Below are 12,785 nucleotides of genomic sequence, written 5' to 3'. Positions count from 1 at the left end.
TGACATCTGATGCATATTACACAAATATGGCAAGACCGGGCTAAAACTCAGCACGAGTCCCGCTTAATGTTACTTTTATCTGCCACTGGGATATCAAATCATGAGTTGGACTAATGTCTGAATTCTGAAGCAAAAAAGACCATTTAAATATGAAATCTGCATGTCTCTTTAAATGAATGGCACATAAACACTTCACCGGCATTTCACGTGATTAAACTATCATTACATTTTGAAAATCAAAAGGTCTTTACTACAACTTGCCAAAATAAAAATTTGTTTTAATTTAAAGAAACTGACAGACAAGTATTACTTCTATATTATATCTATTAACATACACGTGGGTCCCCTTACAGTGAAGTCACCATTTATGTGCCGTCATGTTTCTTCAGTAGCCCTAAAAGGACAAACTGCTCTACAGAGCGCTAGCTACTCTCTGCTCTCTCAGACAACATCTTTGTCCTGTGTCAGCCACCATAGCTTCTCTGTGCTTCGAAAAGGAGGGGTGTGATTCATAACCTCACCGCTAGATGTCGCTAAAATTTACATACTGCACCTTTAAATAATAAATCCATTTAAAAAACTGAATTTCTGATTTTTAAAAAAATATATTTAATAGGAGTCTATTATTTTAATAAATCACTAAATAATTAAAGTTATATGAATTCAATTAATTAGACTTTTTTAATTTGCTTTAAGGATTAACATTTAATTAAACTAAACAGAATCCATAAAAAAATAAATATGGAAAACTGAATTTGGGGGGTATTTTCCCTATAAATGTAATTTTTGTTAACTTTTAATAAATTGTTAAATTGTACAAGTTTAATACTTTAGATTAATTAGACATGGTTTTAGCTAAACTACACTAACTAAAACTAAATTCAACTATTAAAAATGAAATTCAGAAAAATTCAAACAGGAAACAAATTTTAGAAAATAAATAAATATAGATTTTTTATATATTAAAAATTTAGAGTAACAACAATTAAAGTACATATTATTAAAACTCTTACGTTTTAATTGTTAACAGTAAACCCCTGTTGTTTTTAAAGTTTTACCAGTAAAGTAGTAGTAAAAGTAAAGTTAAATTACATTTTATTTACATATTAAAAGATTCAATAATTGTTAATTTTAATGCCTTCATTTTTTATAATATATTTGCATTAAATTATAAATCCATGCAAAATTCAAACAGAAACAGAATTTCTGAAAAAGCTAAAATTAAAAAAAAAAAAAAAATTAATTAAAAATGTTTTCCCTATTAATGTAATTTTTGTTAACTGTTAAAAAGTGTACAAGTTTAATTAATTTAATTAGACATGATTTCTCATTACTAAAATTGAATTCAACCATTAAAATGGAATTGAGAAAGAAAAAGAAAAAAGAAAAGAAAAGAAATGCAACTACATTTTGGGCTTAGTGTCATCACCTTAAAGCGAATTCAAACTTGAGGCTCTCCCAACAGGACCAGACCCAGCGGAAGACTGACAGTTTGGGAAGAATCCTGGTGTCATCCGCCAGAGTTCTGCCCCATCCTCTCACAGCACTGAAACACAGTCATTATATATTAAAATGATTTATAGCAGATGAGTGAACAGGATCAAAACTCTGAACACAACCATAAATACATTACATGGGGCAGAAGTTATTCTACAGTATTCAAGAAGTAATAGGATAATGAAAAGAAAAGAAATACTAAGATATTGTGGTCAGAGCCTAGGCGGAGTTACTAGTCATTTCCTAGTGCCCTACCACTTGGCCATGATGAAGTAGCGGTCGACTGGAGCTCCCAGAGTGATGTTGATGCAGCGCACTGTGTTAATGTTTCTGAACACCAGCAGCATGGGCCGCGGCATAGACTTCAACACCTGCATGATTTGATCAAAGCGGTTCATGGCCATGTCACGCATGTACGACGTCTCCTCTCGAGTCAGGATGTTACCCAGGCCCATTTCCCACATGTTGATTGGCCGCTGAAGCAGCATCTCACTGAACAGGAAGTATTCTGGGAAGGTCCAGTGAGATGAAATGAATATGATAATGTCAAAAAAACTATAGAACATTGGCAACAAAAATGCAATACAAACAGTAATGTGAAATAATATTACAATTTAAAATAACTGTAATGTAATTTATTCCTTTGATGGCAAAGCTGATTTTTCAGCATCATTACTCCAGTCTTCAGTGTCACATGATCCTTCAAAATCATTTTAAAGGGATACTCCACCGTTTTTTTTTCTTCCATATTTAAACTAATGTCATGCCCTATCTATCTATCTATCTATCTATCTATCTATCTATCTATCTATCTATCTATCTATCTATCTATCTATCTATCTATCTATCTATCTATCTATCTATCTATCTATCTATCTATCTATCTATCTATCTATCTATCATAGTTCTCCTTTTTAATCCGCTTAGAAACGCGCCACGTTTTATTTTGAGTCACCATACTTGATCGTTCAACTATTCTTGTAACTGCATTTAAATAGGAAAATGTGGAGGTGTTTGGTCGCTTCTAACTTGATCTCCGTTTGGTACCATAAGCCCCGTTTCCACCAAAATTACCCGGAACAATTTGTACCAGGAACTTTTTTACAGGAACTTTTCTCCCCCCCAAACCTGCAACTGTCTGCGTTTCCACCAGGGATGGAAATTAGCACCCGCCATCAGCCAAATGCGGGTGATTTTGAGTTGTGGCAGGTAAACTCGCTTCACCTACCGGCCACCGTGGCGGGTAAATAAAAATAGCATACTGTTTCGAATATGACCAGTCGTTTTCGCCGTCATTACCCGGATGTAGTACCAGAAGACGCGAATACGAACTCGCGCGCGCTGAAAGAAGATCCGTCACTGCGCATCATCCGAAAGCACGTGCACGTCTCACAGCATGCAAATATTGAGTTCTCTTTCAAGTCTTGCGCTTAAACGGACAAACTCACACAAGAAGTAAGTCAACATGTCCATCATGAGTATCCTAGCAGATAGTCTGAATATGCCTCAAGTGAGCCTTTACTGCTGTCTGTTTAATGTCAAACAAAACATAAGGACATCACTCACTGCTCTTGATTGAATAGCTTTGGTAAGTTTAATAAGGATTCATCTTTAATTTAAACAGTTAAATATGCAATTATTTTACATTTGATTACTTTATTCAATTTCTGTACCTTTCTGCAGGCCAGTAGACCTATTATTATTTAATGCACACATGAGTGAGGTCAAGTTAAACATTTTAGTTTGAATTTTATTTTATACTGTGGATTGTTGCAATGTGCTAAATAAATATTTGCATAATTTGTAATTTATTTATTATTTGAAACTTTAATATGAATTAATGCAATTCCAATACCTGGATTTTTAGTAAAGTTACACAGTCATAGACTCATAGCATTAGCCATAAATGCAATGGTACTAATAATTGGCATCATTTCTTTTTAGTGTTTTGGTTTCGGCCAAGAATTTTTATTTTGGTCCATCCCTACTGACAATGTTCTGCTCGGTGTGTCGTCAACACGCTTCAGAAGATGCCAAAACTAATAGTTTCATTGTTAGGACTAAAAATCTAAAACTGGAAGCCATAAAAGACGACAAATTATCTAAATGCCACATTCAGGTAAAAAAAAAAAGAGAGAGCACAGAGCCCTACTCATTTAAAGAAATGTATATCAGTTCATGGTTTGTGTGTGTATAAGAAAGAATAAGAGAAAATGTCAGTTTTTCATTGAGACTTGAGATTAAATAAACTGTTTAAGTATTGTAGAGCTTGTAGTATTAATTTTTCACGTGCAGTTACACATTGTCGGTTAAAAACAAGAAAGTGTCTGGTAAAAACATTGAGTGGCTGGTAGATTTTGAAATCCACCAGCCACAGTGGCCGGTGGACAAAAAAGTTAATTTCCATCCCTGGTTTCCACCGCGATCTAAAGTTCCGTGAAGATTAGGTAAATTAGTCCGGTGATGTAGGACTGCACGACTGCTCCTCCAAGTCAGTGACGGACAGTAATCATTTTTGCGCGACTGCAAAAATGAACAAAAAATGATGACGATTGAAAGATTTAGTGGACTGTGTACTGAACGTTATCTAAACCGATCTGGTGTTTACATGTGATGACTTTCAATCGCAATCATTTTGTCACATGCAGTTTGTCTGCATCAAAAATGTCAACGCTGTTTTCTCCAGCAGCTGGAATGTGTTAACTGTAGCCATAGCAACTCTTAACGGCCACCAGGACTAATACAGTATTATATAAGCTATTTATTTGTTGTAAAGTGTAATAATCATCTCAGAAAAAAAAAAACTTCTGTCAGGTGCAGTTAAAGTAAAAACTGCCTGGGGCAATATACGCCGTGTCATTATTTTTTCCAACATTATCTTCATAACTTACGAAATAAAAAGTTTACCCCTCTGAAAAATGAACTTTCCTCTTGTGAGCATGGGGCGAATCTCGAGGATTTCCTCGCGCTGTCACGTCATGTAAGGACGCACACTTAAAAGTATTCGGTCAGGTCATTTAGATGGTGAAAAATAGACTGTAAAAAAAATTAATAATGAGTATGGAAGAGATTCAAGCTGTGCTGCTTTTGCTGGTTTACTAAAGAGGTAATTGACAACGACAGAAAAGAGCAGCATATTCAGAAAGCTTGTAAAGCTAGATTTAAAATGACAATGTATATTATTATCAGCTTTACGGACATTGCACGTGAGATGGCTGAGACGAACGTGGCGCCATCAGACAGAGAGCAAGACTGATATTTACTGAACGTAGACCGAACCTCGCAAAAGACTTTTAAAAATGCCGGTTGAAATAAAATGCTGCGTGAGCTCAACCAATCAGCATGTTCAGCGCCCAAGTCCCGCCCTCGAAAGTTCCTAAACTTTCTGGTATCAGATCGTCACCGCGCGTCAGAGATTAAGTGCGTGCACAAGGTATGTATCAACTCGTCTTAGTTAAGGGAAAAACATAGTTTAATATGAAAAAACGGTGGAGTATCCCTAATATGATGATTTGCTGCTGATTTTATTTTTATCATCAATGTTGAAAACAGCTGTGCTGCTTCATAATTGTGAGGGAACTGATACATTTTCAGGATTTAAAGAACAGCTTTCATTTTAATAGAAATTATAAAAGTCTTAACTGTCACATTTGACAAAAATGTAAAAAAAAAAAATGTTCAAGAAGTTTGCGTAAGCAGACTTAAAATAGTATACATATTAACCAAATAACTACCATTTGTCACAATGAAATGGGTAAGAAAACCAGTGCTTTACCTTTGACCCCGAGCTGATTTGCATACGTCTTCATGCCGGCTTCATCCCGCAGGATTATGGATCGCCACAGCTGACACAGAGCCGCTCTGTCACTGACGAATAGAGAGAGTTTTCTGTTTTATGTTGAGTTCAGTGATTGTGGTGTTTATTTCTCATGTGCTCACCTTTTACTGAGGTTTTCATACAGCCCATGATCCAACAGAACCAACTCAGCTTTTTTATCTGGACCTCTTCTTACCAATACTAAAAAAAGCAACAGTTCACATGGGTGACACTCATGAAGGAACGTCTTGGTCATAATGGGTCAATTTTGAGCATGGATATATATGAATTAATTCATTACCAATAACAAATACAGCCATACAAGGACAGTAATCTCACCATTTCCAGGATGAGGATCAGCGTGAATAAAGCCGGTGTAAAAGATCTGCTCTGCGAATGTGCGGACGAGTTTATCAGCTGCCTGAAACACAGCGGGAGGAAATGATGGACATTTGATGGATGTGATGTGAGCCCGTTAAATCATAACGGATGCCATAAAACTCACGTCTTTCAGACTCAGTCCCTGACGCTGAATCTCCTCCACGTTGTTGATTTTGCAGCCATCACAGAACTCTGCTGTAAGGACCCTCTAAATGGGCACAAAGTCATAGTTTCTATCCATTTAAGTGTAAAAGCTGGAGACCAAAGAAAGACTTCAGCGATTCTCACCTTGCTGGTCAGGTCCCAGAACACTTTGGGCACAACTATAAACTTAAAATGCTTTAGTTCCTCTGCACAACGTTCAGAATTCCTGCCTTCATTCTCAAAATCCAGCTCTTGTGCCAGCGTTCCTTTCAAGTCCTACCAGTATCATGGAGAAAAACAAAACAAAACAAAAAAACAATGAGAGTGTTTCCTACTGGCTTGACCTGACTGCATTATACACAGTACTACAGTACACGGATCCATTCAGAATTACTAAACACAGCAGCATTCACATGACAGATAAAAACATCCTGAATGTGTGTGAAAACAACGTGAAGAGAAGCGAAATCAGGTTAGAGTTTTCCAACTACGCAAGGCAAGTTTATTTGTATAGCACAATTCATACCCAATGGCAATTCAAAGTGCTTTACATAGAAATGAATTAAAATTGTGGTAACATATGCATGAGAAAAAAAGAATACCATGTGTACAAATTATATTAAACTAATAGGGTTAAAGGTGCTTGTGCTGTTGTAGATGCTGTTTGATAAACTCACGACTTCCGACTAAGATCATGTAACTGCGTGACGCAAATTATGTTAACGATGCAATTACTTATCAATTCAGAGTATTCAAAAGGAAATAATGCAAGATGGAATGGAATGAGGGTGGGAATGAAAGATGTTAAACTTTTAAAATGTATTCAGTGTGTTGACGTTATTTACACTGAAACAGGAAGACAAGGCGGGACATAGAGGAGCTCTTTCCCCTTTATTAAAAATAGCCAATAGCATTTTATTTATATAACTGTTAAAGCTGCAGGTTCCTCCTAATCTCTAACCGTTTCTTCCCTTAATCTCCTCCATATCCCCTTTAAAATACTAGCCTGTATGCCAGCCGAATTTAGCCCCGCACACCAATTTTGTGGTTGGGCAATTCGAACTTGATCCATTGTGACACTGATGATGAACTAACGACTCAAACCGAAGACAGGAGAGGATGAACTAATCTTTCCAGGGAATAGACGTGATTAAACGTGAATTGACAAAAGAAAGAATGACTGGGATTCGGAGGTGAGGTTAACTAACGGACGGCATAGTCTGAAGATCTAGCTGAGCGATTAATGAATGATTTATTAAAGTTTGGCCTTGCCTGCCTTAGCCTTTAATTTATTTTTTATTTCAAATGTGATCAACGTTTGCATAAGTACTAGATGTGTTGGGGAATTTAACATGTGACTAATTATATTCTGCTGAAATGACTTGAAAAAAGATTTGTTCATTTTGAACGAGATGCAAAGATCCGAGCTCGTAAAATGATCCAAACTTTTCGCTACTATGCGTCGCTCAACATACGTCATTTGCTCCGTTGCTCTGATTGGTTTTAGGTCTATCCAACTGAGGTCTTTCCTGGTTCGGTTGAAATACGCCCCAATTATCACAGCCCAATGGAGCAGTATCAGACTCATATTCTGACTACAATTGAGTATGACTATGTCGGCCTATTAACATACAGCATTATGTGCAGAATTCAAACGGGTCTGATACGTTTTCTGGTCTGCGCCGACACAATTACATGATCCGCTCTGTGCGATTATGTCTCTGGACCAGAGCTGCGATGGGTCAAGTAACACTAACATGAAAACAGACTTCATTGCCCCAATGTAAAGTATATACACAGTCTGAATCGTTCAATATCTCCTATATAGTGCATTGTTTGATTGTTTAAATTTTTTTTATTTAATGTAGTATTGAATGCATTATATTTCATGTACTGACCTTTAAGACCCAGCTGAAGCCAAAGCTGGGGTGCATAAATTTCACTATGTCCAGCAAAATCTCCAGAGTCCTGATATCACCATCAAAGCGATCCCTGAGATCAATATACTGCACCTGAACACACATGAATCAATAACCACTGGATCATCACTTCATACTGTTCAGACATCACCTGCTCTTTCAAATACTGAAAAAAGATGTATGTACCATGCACTGTTGGGGAAGGTTGGGTTGGGGAACATTATTGTGTTCCTTCCTTAAAAAGTAACTAATTGAACAGTTACATTTTAAGAAAAGATTTGTGTTACTTTTTCTCACCTTGGCTGGTCTTGTTTTTTTTTAAATAATAAAAAAGTTATATTTTTGGGTAAATGTAAAGGACCTTTCACTCCAATTGAAATAATAAGGCTGAAGGAAATGCAAATTAACACGTGCACAGTAGAGGGCTGCGCTCAGACAAACCTTTCAGCTGCGCTGACATTCTGGACTAGCCTGACAAACCAGACCCACATCAAGATGTTTGGTCTGGAAACTCACCATAGACAGGGCTCAGTCCGAGGGGCGGGATAAACGGTTGTCTTTCAAACTCCCTCTGCACGCGATAGGAAAGCGCTACAACCAACCAGAGCAACGAAGGTTAAACAGAGCTCGCTGATAGATTAAACAGTCGCCGTATCCAGTCGGCTAAACTCAGAACACATCTTCCCTTTTTAAGAATGACTTCAGTGCCGTTCTTTGCTCAGAGAAAAGCTTAACTCCAAGTCTTCCAGAGTCGCGGTCAGAGCTGATTCGAAAGACCGCCGCCGTTCGCCAGTTTCTGTGTTTACTAGAAGCACGCAAACGCAACTCGGCCGTCGTCATTATGGCCCCGCCCGCCGACTCTATACATGATGTGATTGGCCCGTCCAGATTTTGAGGAACACAGCTCAGAATGGTATTGAGAGTGCCTAGACGACACTGGCGGGCAAATTAAATTTGCTGCCGCTAGGGTGCGTCTAGATTTCTAGGCTAATTCTGGACTACAAAAAAAAGAACACTTTAACACTTACCTCCTTAAAGGTGCTCTAGAATGAAAAATTGAATAAACCTTGCCATAGTGAAATAATAAGAGTTCAGTACATGGACATCACATGCTGTGAGTCTCAAACACCATTCATATGTAAATCTCGTGAATGAAAAACACCACAGAAAAATAAGTGCTTCTCAACATAACGGCAACCGTGACGTAATCGTTGTGATCATTTATGCACACCCCCAACATTTGCATCTGTCCAAACATGTTCATTGTTAGGCGGAACTGACGGAGCCGAATCAGCGGGACTGCAGGTAAACAAGACACTGGAGGAAAGCGAAAACGGCAACTCTCATTGACAAAAATGTCATGTTCCAGACTTTGCAGGGGACGTGAGGACTTCATACCCTTTCCACAGATAAAAAATGTCAACAGTCTTGGTTGATTTTTATTAAAATCGGATACCACAACAATTTAATTCAAGATTGTTCGTTTGTTAGGCCCATTTCAAGCAAACGTCTTCAACTGAAGAAAGTGGCAATTACAACTGTATTCCTGCAAGCAGTAAGTAGCGATTCTATCCACTTATTGACTAGCTGTTTAAACAATTTCTGATTAAATTGAAAGTTTCTTAGAGAGACCGCATTGTCTAGATAACGCATGCTAGTACAGTAACAATAAAAAACACCAAGTACCATACAAAACTAAAGTGTGTCTAATGACAAAGGTTAATATTATTTTGTATTACAAAATACAACCGTAGAACGTTGCTTACAAATCGTTCACTCGATCCTTCTAGCAAACGTCACAATTTTCCACCATATAAGTAGAAACGATAGTCATTTGACAAGGCAAGGCAAAAATATATTTCTGAGAACTGAAGTATGATGTTTTTGCATGCTTGTATTTCAGAGTCCATCACAGTCACTGCGTAGCCTAACGTTTGTAACGTTATATACACGTAAAAAAAAAAAACGAGTCTAAAAATCACTGGTTTTGGCTTTGTCTGAAGGGGGTCGCACACCGGACGCGGAGCTCGGCGGCGCGCCACGCAGCGTCTCAGGTATCGCACAACGGGCACGCACATTTTAAAAGGCTACGTTTTCGAGACTTTAGACTTTATTCAAGCTGTTGAACTCAGAATGTAAAACAAATGTGTCTTGTAGCAAAGGTTGAAATCAGTATAGCTTAACGATAATATACTTTTAATATAAAGCCTTGAAATGGCGCTCTGTGGCGCGGCAGGATTTAGAACAACTTCCTGAGTCGCCGCGGACAGGCGCCGAATGCCGCCACCGGTGTGCGTACACTCATTGAAAACAAATGTGTTCGAATTTTAAAGACGTGGCGCGCCGCCGAGCTCCGCGTCCGGTGTGCGACCCCCTTGAGGGAAAGAAGAGCGTTCGTGCTTGCGGTTGCCTGATTTCATTAATTAAAATCCCCCAAACAGAGATTTTCTGTGAAAAGAACACGTATACTATGACAACCATATGCACGCAAGCTCTCTCTCGCACACGGATGATCTGAAAACACCAATAAACAAGTAAGCCTCATTTCAGCAATCTCCATTTGAGATGTTCTGCTTAAAGTGTCATTCAGATGGTCTGTGTTCTGTCAGGACGGTCAGGACTCACAAGCCGCTTTACTGAACTGCTGTGAGCTGCTGAAATAAGCCAATCAGAGCAGAGCTCAACACCAATATTCATGACTCTTCCAAATAAGGCAAAACAGAGCATTAGATCCTAGAGACAATTTATAGGGTTGTAAATGGACCGGTAAAACTGTATCTGGACAATTTTTGCCCTTAAATAAGCCACATACCCTCTATGTAGATATCAGTGAACAATTTAACATATTGTTTCAACTCATTCTAGGGCACCTTAAACCATAAGCCAAAATTACATTAGATATTTTGTTAAACTGAATCATAGGTCAACATCAAGTACATTGGTCAATAAAGTCAGATCAAATGCGTAAATATATTTTTATTTTATTTAACATTTAATTATTGGAGTTTTGTGTAATATTCTCATTTAGTCTACAACTACAATAACCATTATATTTACTAGGCGTGACCCCGAATAGTTGAAGATTCGATGCATCAATATGCGGAGCCTGATTCGACCACCGATCTCACGGTCGAATCTTGGCGGGTGTTATGAAACGAGGATCATACCATTTTGGCAATATGGGGGTGCTCAATATTTTAAAGACGTGTCGCGGCGCTGAGCTGAGCTGAGCATCGGTGTGCGACCCCTTTAAGGGCGCTGAGCTTCGCACCACGCCTTTAAAATTAGAACACGTTCAATGAGTGTACACACACCGGCGGCAGCATTCAGCGCCTGTCCACGGCCACTCGGGAAGTTGTTTCAAATCCTGCCGCACCACAGAGCGCTTTCGTGCAGCTCATCTGTCAGTCAATTCAAAATTGAGCTTATGTGTATATAACGTGCATATAATCTTATCTATACAGGTGGCAGTGTGAGATCCTGAGGCGCGCGGGGCTGAGCTTCGCGTCCTTCACGATCGGCTTCAGAAGTGTTCTTTTCCTCTCTAGGCAGGTATTTTTTTAGGTTTATTTATCAAAATGTTTTTTTATATATTTGTATGATGTTCTGTATTTTGATCGCGGCTTTAACATGTTATGAGAAAACGGTTTATTAATGTTTATCCACCACATTACCTTTTAGGCTATTTAAACCTAAATAAGAAAGCCATTGTCAGTTCGTCTGTCAGTTGGCAGCTGGTCGCTTTATTAAAAGTTGTTGCTGTGTGCAGTGTGTAAAGGAAAATAAAAATAGTTTTACCCTCCTGCTGACAGTGTCGTGCCCCTCCCAACCCATTCACACACACACAGATGATTCGACTATAGAGAGATTCGACAATTCTGATTCGATTGTCTAAATCCTTAGTCGAGGACAGCCCTAATGTTTACACACAACACACACTGTACTTACACCCGGTTTTACTCAACATGGGGTTGAGAGCGTCAGTCCAAAAAAAACAAAAAGTAACTTGGATATTTTGTTGAAAAGGTGTTACTTTTCTAGTTACTTGAAAAAAATAATCTGATTACAAAACTTGAGTTACTTGTGTTACCCTCAACACTGGGACCATGCAAGTACAATACTGCACTGGACTATCAAATCACGTTAAAAAAAAAACAAATTCAAATGTCTATCAAATTGATTAATCAAGTAAAAGTCATCATGTGCAGCCCTAACACACCTTTACAGCCACAGGCGTCCCATCAAGCAATTCGGCCTTGTGCACTTGTGCCAGACTTGCAGCAGCCACAGGCTCATAGTCAAACGTCCTGAACATTTTATCTGGAGTCATGCTGAAGTCCTCCAGGAATAAAGCGTCTACCTAGAACAACATTTATACCAAGGTCACATATAATCTCATTCATCATTTAAAGGAACACTTCTATTTGCAGGAAATCAATACCCAGCTGAATGTGTTCTGTTTCTTAACCTGAGGATGCTCACCTCTTTGTATCTTCTGTTGAGCGCTTTATCCTCCAGCACATGCAGCGTCCGGATGTATTCTGGAGGTAGAAGATGGTTGAAAGCACACAGTCCCTGTCCCAGCTTAATATACAGGCCTCCGTTCTGGATCGCCCCGTCTACCATACTACTGGCTGCTCTCTGATGACACGCTGACATCAGTTCCTCATACTCTGGACTGCTCTGGCGACAGAGACAGAAACAGTGTTTGGCATCTTTACGGTTTACTTATTTTTATAACAATGTTTAGCACTGGATATATCTGTGCATACAACGTCACAAAGTTTTAAAACCATAGTTCTCCCCAAAAAATGTATTCTGTCATCATATACTCACCCTCATGTCACTTCAAACTTGCATGACTTTCTTTTTCTGGTGAACAGAAGAAGAAATTTTGAAAAAATGTCTCAGTGTTTTTATTTTATTTTAAATCCATTCAAGTCACACAGGTTTGAAACAACATGAGGGTGAGTAAATGAAAAACAAAACATATTTGAACATTTTTGGATCCTGTCAAAAACAATTGA

The 12,785-nt window shown here is 38.3% G+C and overlaps 1 protein-coding gene across 4 annotated transcripts in view; it reads right to left on the bottom strand.

Moving 5' to 3' along the window:
* Nucleotides 1-12,785, bottom strand: part of adck5 (aarF domain containing kinase 5) — a 30,507-nt gene that overhangs the window by 586 nt on the left and 17,136 nt on the right. For 2 of the 4 annotated variants that reach the window (XM_067425772.1, XM_067425773.1), the window contains 10 exons: nt 12,241-12,441; nt 11,978-12,118; nt 7,738-7,851; nt 5,984-6,115; nt 5,820-5,903; nt 5,654-5,735; nt 5,437-5,515; nt 5,273-5,364; nt 1,753-2,005; nt 1,430-1,546 (listed from right to left, as the gene is read on the bottom strand). In XM_067425772.1, coding sequence (XP_067281873.1) covers nt 1,430-1,546; nt 1,753-2,005; nt 5,273-5,364; nt 5,437-5,515; nt 5,654-5,735; nt 5,820-5,903; nt 5,984-6,115; nt 7,738-7,851; nt 11,978-12,118; nt 12,241-12,441 — 1,295 coding nt within the window. Of the gene's footprint in view, nt 1-1,429; nt 1,547-1,752; nt 2,006-5,272; nt 5,365-5,436; nt 5,516-5,653; nt 5,736-5,819; nt 5,904-5,983; nt 6,116-7,737; nt 7,852-11,977; nt 12,119-12,240; nt 12,442-12,594; nt 12,631-12,785 lie in introns of all 4 variants that reach the window. The other 2 variants (XM_067425774.1, XM_067425775.1) reach the window with 2 other exon arrangements.

This window comes from Pseudorasbora parva, chromosome 19 (genome assembly GCF_024679245.1).
Source record: "Pseudorasbora parva isolate DD20220531a chromosome 19, ASM2467924v1, whole genome shotgun sequence".
Lineage (NCBI taxonomy): Eukaryota > Metazoa > Chordata > Actinopteri > Cypriniformes > Gobionidae > Pseudorasbora > Pseudorasbora parva.
The sequence above is the reverse complement of the archived record's forward strand: the minus strand, read 5'-3'. Positions and strand labels throughout refer to the sequence as shown.